We start from the raw sequence: 7,223 nt of genomic DNA on the forward strand, positions 1-7,223 counted from the left end.
TAAATGCAATTTCTATTTTTCTGCTGTATGCAGACTTAGAGTTTTCCAGTTACATTATTCTGGCTTATCTTCACTTTGTTTCATCATCCCCACCTTCCTTGAAAAAATGGAGCAAGAACAGGCCAATGTGTCAAGTGTCTGTAGGCATCAGTTCAATTCCAGAGGTCAATCGATGTAATTATGCATTCTCTTGCCAAGATGCTTTCCCTAATCAGTCTGACTTTTAACATTAGTACTTTCAACCCAAAAGAAATGTCCCCAAAGATATTCAGTTGTGAAACAAAAGATTCTTCATTGTCATTATTCTTTCTGGCCTCTACTATTAAAATGTCTGACCACTGTTTATACAAATTATGTGCAATTTATATCCTTATTTATCATAAGCGCTATTACATTCTATAAATAAATGATATCTCAGTTGGCAAAGAACCAACCAGATTTGTATTTTTGATACAGTTTTTCTTACTGCTTCTTTTTGATCCTTCCACTAATTGATTGGAAGACCAAAGTTCAGTTTTGAACCAAGTGATAAAATAATGTCTTATAGCAAATGATTTATGAGAAGCAAAATATATCCCATAAACTGTGTTCTTCTATTCCTTAAGAAAAGGGTTTTTCATGCTGATGTTCCTATGGAACTAGAAAGGAAATCCTTTTTATACAATAAAAATGTTAATTTGAATGTTTGGGAGTAAAGGAAGTTGTGATAATATACCTAAAGTGATACAGATAATTTTATATATCCTATTATTGCACATTCATCTTTTACTACAGATAGAAAGAAGAATTCATATTTGAACAGAATAAGACCCATGGGATAATAAACAGTATTTTCTATTCCCTCACATACAGTAAATGGACATTTTAATAAAATTTATACATTTTTACACAATATAATTTGTTTGATCTAAATTCATCTTGCTATCTTTTTTTTCTTTCAAAAACATTTCTCTCATTCAATCCATTTTTTTTTGCTCTAAAATTGATTCAGGTTAGAAAATAATAAAATTCCTATAAATTTTACAGTGCAGTATTTTTTCTTTTAAGGGAGTCCCATTTATCTTCTCTAGATCAAATTCTTTGTAGCTTTCATTTCCATTTAAACAAGGACTGACCTGAACATGCAATGCAATTGAGAGATAAAGTATTTTCTAGAACCACATAGAAAATGCCAAGAAAAGGTCATGGTGGCTTTAATTGCCTTTTGGACAGAAAAGGAAGGGAACCCTGTGTGACAGATCACTGCTCAGTTAGCAGTTTACTAGTTCAGACTGCAGATAGGATGGCAATGAGTTTGGTATTAATGAAAGTTTATCTGTGAAAGAACAAACAGATAAAAATATGCCTGCTTTTTTTTTGTTCCTAGAAAAAAATCTCAATACACATTCTCACACTTTCTATACTTATTATAATGGATTTTTATTTATGCATTGTAAACTGAAAGATAAATTAATGTTGTTATATCTTATTGCACAATCAGCCAGATATTTAGACAGGAATTGGCATTTTTGTCCACCTATTTACAAGATCCTGGATAGGCAGTTGTTGTTATCATCAACATCATCATCATCATTATATCAGAAAAATGATATTTCTGTTTACATTTCAAATATCACAATCCCTGCTATTATCTCTGGATATTTTATCTGGGTTGTATACCCAATGATATTCTCAATAGTGCAAGTTTGCCAATAGCTTTCCCAAGAGCCTTTTTAAATTCTCCATTCCTCAGAGTATAAAGAAAGGGATTGATCATGGGAGTCAGGATTGTGTAGAAAACTGAGAATTCTTTGTTCAGATTCCTGAGTTTGCTGTCCTTTGGTAATAAGTACACAATTATGAGGGTCCCATAGAAAATTGTTACAACAATAAGATGAGAGGAACAAGTGGAAAATGCTTTTTTTCTTCCAGAGGTTGAAGATATTCCTAAAATGGTTCTGATAATGAAGATATAGGAGGTTATAGTCAGAAACAAAGGTGGTAGTGTGCATACAGAACCCAAGACTAACATTGCCATTTCAGTCTGCTCAGTGGGACTACATGAAAGCATTAACAGTGGTGCATAATCACAAAAGAAATGATCAATTTTGTTGGTGCCACAGAAAGTTAATTGAGAAATGAAGAAGGTGGTGAGTGCAGCAGCCACAAGGCCAGCCATCCAAGAGACCAGGCATAATTGAATACAAGACCTGTTTTTCATTATAGTTATATAATGCAGTGGTTTACATATAGCTATGTACCTATCACAAGACATTACAGATAAGAGGTAACTTTCAGCTCCTGCTAGAAAAGCAAAGAAATAAAATTGCAGGAAACACCCACTAAAAGAAATTCTATGATTGTCAGTTACAAAACTGGTCAAAATCCTAGGGAGGATTGTTGAAGTATAGCAGGTTTCCAAAACAGACAAGTTTCCCAGAAAGAAATACATGGGTTTGTGAAGACTACAATTAACTATTATTACTACAACTATAAGAATGTTTCCAGTCATTGTCACCATGTATATTATTAAAAACATAACAAAAAAAATGGTCTGCAACTGAGGAAGAGTTCTGAATCCTAGGAGGATAAATTCTGCAACCATTGTTTGATTATCTTTCTCATCTTTAGCCATGGAGTGTTTCATCAAATGGTCGTATACTCTGTAAAACAATATTGCAGTGTTCAATAAAAGTTCTTATTTAAAGTCTTGACTACAATGATCAGGTGTCTTGCTTTGTAGTGGGGTTTCTCCCCCTCATATACTGATGAAAGTTGATCACCACGTTTATGGACAATCTTAGACATTTTATACTAAAATAATTAACACTTGCTGAAGCATATAATTTAATAACATGAATTTATTTATGAATACTTTTGTTTTGGTTTTCATTAGGACTGTCCTGTGTAGCTTAATTTTATCTTACATTATTTTAAAATTCAGTTTTTTTAAAAAAAATTGTCTGAACATGTGCCTATTTCACAATACATGTTCTTGCATCCACATTTGCTATTGTCCAATTTTTAATACATGGGTTTTTTATATTTATGAGTATTTAGTGTATATATGTATGTATATACTGTATATAATATCTGTTTATTGTGTATATATATGTATATATGTATGTATTGTTTTTCTTAATATACAATTATGCATACAAATTTAAAAAGCTTTAGTGCATTTTTTAAAAAAATGAGTCTATTCTCTGGGTCCACATATTTCCAATTTCTGTGTCTAATACTAGTTTAATGCAATCTTTCTCCTAATTAAAAAAACTTCAATAAATTCTTCCTTATCAATAAACTTGCTAATAGAATCGAGAGGGGATAGTCTTAAATGCCATTAACACAATTCTTTTTTTGCATACTAGGGTTTATTATCATTAAGTGCACTACCCAAATTTGTGGAAAATGTGTAAGGATGCATAGGTAATGTTAAAATGAGGAAGAATCTATTTCTTTGGGAGCTATTATTCAGAAAGCAGAGAGAGAGAGAGAGAGAGAGACAAAAGACATAGAGACAGAAACAGACCTTTGTATTTTCAAACTGGTGTCATCCATTGATGCTTTGACTTCATGTCTCAACTTATCAGGATCACTGGATGTATTGTTATTCATTTCAATTTCCTCTGCAATATACATGACCCTCAAATAAATATAATGCAGTATGTTCCAGGCATTTATGAAATTAGTAATGTTCAAGCTTATACAGTACCTGTTGCTTATTTACTTTTCTTCTCCGAAGATCTAATCTCTGTGGGCACATCTGCCATAGGGAATTATGTTAAGTGTTCAGAGTACATTTTTTTCAACAGAGAATACATAAAAATATGAAATGAATACTTTCTTCTTAAAGTAATCATGAAATTATCCCTAAAAAAATACAAGTGTTGGGGAAAGAAGTCAGAAAGAGTGAAAGAGATTGTTACAATGGATTTTAAATGTAATAGTATATTCACATAATAGCAAAGCACTAAGACTTATATACCACTTCACACTGTTTTACAACTCTCTCTAACTGGTTTACATAGTCAACATATTGCCCCCAACAATTTGGATTTCAATGCTGCAAACATTGACATGTTTTTGCACTGACAATATAAGAGGCAGTCTTTTGCTTTAACTGTTTGGTTTTGAATCACTAAAGCATGGGAGGAATGCAACCCGGATGTTTTGACAAGATAAGGGATAGCCGCTTCAGAAGGGAAGTGAAACTTTGTGTGTTAAATTAATTGGTAAATGTGATTCATAACATATAAATAAGGGAGGGAAATTATGTATTATGTGGTGTGTCAAGGGGAGGAGAATTCAGATTCTGGCATCCATCCATGAGTGCCGATGCTCTGTTCTGCTCTTTATAGACTTTTTTAGAATAAATAATCATAATCATGTCTTTTAATTGGAACCATGACATTATGCCAGAATATACTTTCTTTCAAGCATGCTGGGGAGTCCTGAGCCCCTGCCACTGTCTCTAGCAAGGGACAGAAGCTGGCAAAGATTCAGGGAAGAATCTTCAACCATGGGAAGAGGAAGCCTGACAGCTGACGAAACCTCAGAGGAGGGACTAATGGATGGCTTGCTGTGGGAAGATGAGTTTGGGTGGATCTCCAACCCTCAGCAGCTAAGTGAGCCTATCTGGTTGTCAGGTTGGAACCACTCCAGCGGAGACTAAAGATGTCTTGAGACTGCACTACCAGAGCAGAATGGTGGAGAGCTACCAGACCATCTGCCACTGAGAATTTTGGTGAGTGGAAAATCCTCTCTGCAGTCCAGACAGCCTGCCAGCCCCAGGAGTACCCTGCCAGGCCCCCCAGACCCACAGAGACAGAGGACCCCAGCCTCGGGCCTCTGCAGCAATGGGAGGTTGGGGAACCCATACAAGTGAAAGAACAACAAACTCTGAACTTGCCACAGCTAATAGAGGCCTTGCAACAGCTGGGGGTGATGCAGAAGCCTGGAGATCAGGAGCTGGTGGGAGGACAACAACAGGAAGGGTGGCAACAGCAGGGCCCAAATGTGCAACCCCTGAACATACAGCAGGACCAGTGGGGCCAGCACCAGTAGGGGCCCTGGCAGCCATTGAATCAACAACCAGGATGGGGCCAGCAGCAACTGGAGACACAACAACAGCAATGGGGGTCCCAGCAATCAATGATGAGCCCACCCTTCAGAGCAACCTTCAATGGGGACCCAGAGAAATGTTTTTCTTCCTCAACCAAGTACGCTGTCACTTGAATCGCTGGGCCCATCTCTACCCAGCCCCAGGTGCTATGGTCGATGTGATTGCGTCCAGACTAGAGGGAGAAGTATCCGAATAGTTGAACAATTTATATAACGAGCAAGCCCCTGACTTGGAGGACCCCCACCTTTTCCTCCTAGGGCTGAGGGAAAGATTTGAGGACCCATCCATTGCCCTCAAAGCAGAAGAACAAATCCACAAGATAAAACAAGCTGGCCGGCCTGCCCTGGAGTATGTGCAGGAGTTTCGAAAGATGGCTGGTCGGATAGAGAGATGGCCTGAGCAATCCATAATTCATCTTTTTAGAAAGGGTTAGACAACCACCTTTCTCAGGCATGTATCTATTGAGCTGTGCCTGACCAGCTGCATGAATAGTACCAGGCAGCAGTGAAATTAGATGTTCAGCTCACCCGCTATAAGAAGCCTCTCCTACCTGAAGCCGAGCTGAGGTCAGAACAACCTGAATTGCAATCACCCCCACAAAAATCTCCAGCTACTGTGATGTCTGAATGACCCAGGCCACCTGTAGGCCCAGCAATTAAGTATTTATGGTGCAGACAGCAGGGACATCAAGCAGCGAAATGCCCAGTCTTCTTCCCCCAACAGCAGAACACACCGGGACCAGCAGTGAGAAAGAGACCTGCAAAGCAGCTAAAGGGAGAGAAATCCAATCGGATGATGCAGGAACCTGTTGCCCAGGTCACATCCCCCATACAAGAGGATGCCAGAACTCAGGCTGGATCCACCCCCATTCTACCCTCTTTCAACAGTGATGACGAAGGAGAGAATGACCCAAGGGTGTGTCCTCATTGTCCCACCTTTTTTACTACCTGCCAAGCTCATAATCCCTAAGTTGGGTATGCAGGTAGATTTAAAGGTGCCAGTTGATTCTGAATGCTCCCAATGCATCATTAGCTTGCCATTTGCCATGAAACTGGGCATATGAGCAAAACTGCTCTCCAAACCTGTGAGGTTCGAGCAAGCTGATGGCTCCTTGATGGGAGGGACTTTAGTCACGCAATTAACGGAGCCCCTACACTTAGAAATAGGTGAGCACTGGGAATTTATTCACTTCCTGGTGGCCTCAAAAATGACTGGGACTGTGATCTTAGGATTATCCTGGTTGGACAAATAGCAGCCATTTATCTGGTGGGAGAAAGGAATGAGAACTGTGAGACTACCTATAGGGCCTGATCCCCCCATTGATTCAACAGATGTTATAGGGAATTTTAGCCCACCCAATGAGTGAGTGTACATGGCTACCTCATGGCCACTAGGTGAACTGCTCATCCCCAGTGAGTATCAGGAACTAGCGGAGGCATTTAGTGAGAAAGAATGTGATACCTTGCCTCCTCACTGGCCCAATGATTGTTCCATTGAACTGTTACTGGAGACCAAACTTCCCCAACCAAGAATGTACACTATGTCCCCCCTTGAAATGGAGGAGATGCAGCAATATGTGGATACAAACCTAGCAAGGGGATTCATTGAATGGGCCAAATCCACTGTGGGAGCTCCTGTGTTGTTCAAAGAAAAAAAAAGATGGGTCTCTTTGTCTCTGCATAGACTATAAGGGCCTTAATGCTGTGAGTGTGGAAAATAAATACCCTCTCCCCCTCCTGAAAGACTTACTAACCCACCTGGTGAAGGGGAGTGTCTTCACTAAGTTAGACCTGAGATAACCATATTATCAGGTGAAAATAAAGGAGGGGGATGAGTGAAGAATGGCCTTCAACTGCCCCTTGGGAAGCTACCAATTCAAAGTCATGCCATTTGGACTGCAGGGGGCCCCAGCAGTATGTATGTAGTTGCTTAATGAGGTCCTACATGATCATTTATATAAAGGGGTACGGGTGTATCTTGTGACATTCTGATATAAAGTACAAATATGACTGACCACATAAGACTGGTCAAAGAAGTGTTAAAGAAACTATTGAATGTCAAAATTTATGTCAAATTGTCGAAATGTGAATTTCACCAAACCTGATTAGATTATCTTGGC

The 7,223-nt window shown here is 38.7% G+C and overlaps 1 protein-coding gene across 1 annotated transcript; it reads right to left on the reverse strand.

The window, feature by feature from the left end:
* Positions 1 to 1,642: 1,642 nt before the first annotated feature.
* On the reverse strand, positions 1,643 to 2,614 carry LOC310649251 (olfactory receptor 2AP1-like; the record flags this gene model as incomplete). The annotated part of the gene is made up of 1 exon (XM_083377555.1): positions 1,643 to 2,614. The coding sequence occupies one exon, from the start codon at positions 2,612 to 2,614 to the stop codon at positions 1,643 to 1,645; it is 972 nt and encodes a 323-aa protein (XP_083233681.1).
* Between the last annotated feature and the right edge of the window lie 4,609 nt (positions 2,615 to 7,223).

The sequence above is a fragment of the Vipera ursinii genome (assembly GCF_947247035.1).
Source record: "Vipera ursinii genome assembly, chromosome: Z".
Classification (NCBI taxonomy): domain Eukaryota; kingdom Metazoa; phylum Chordata; class Lepidosauria; order Squamata; family Viperidae; genus Vipera; species Vipera ursinii.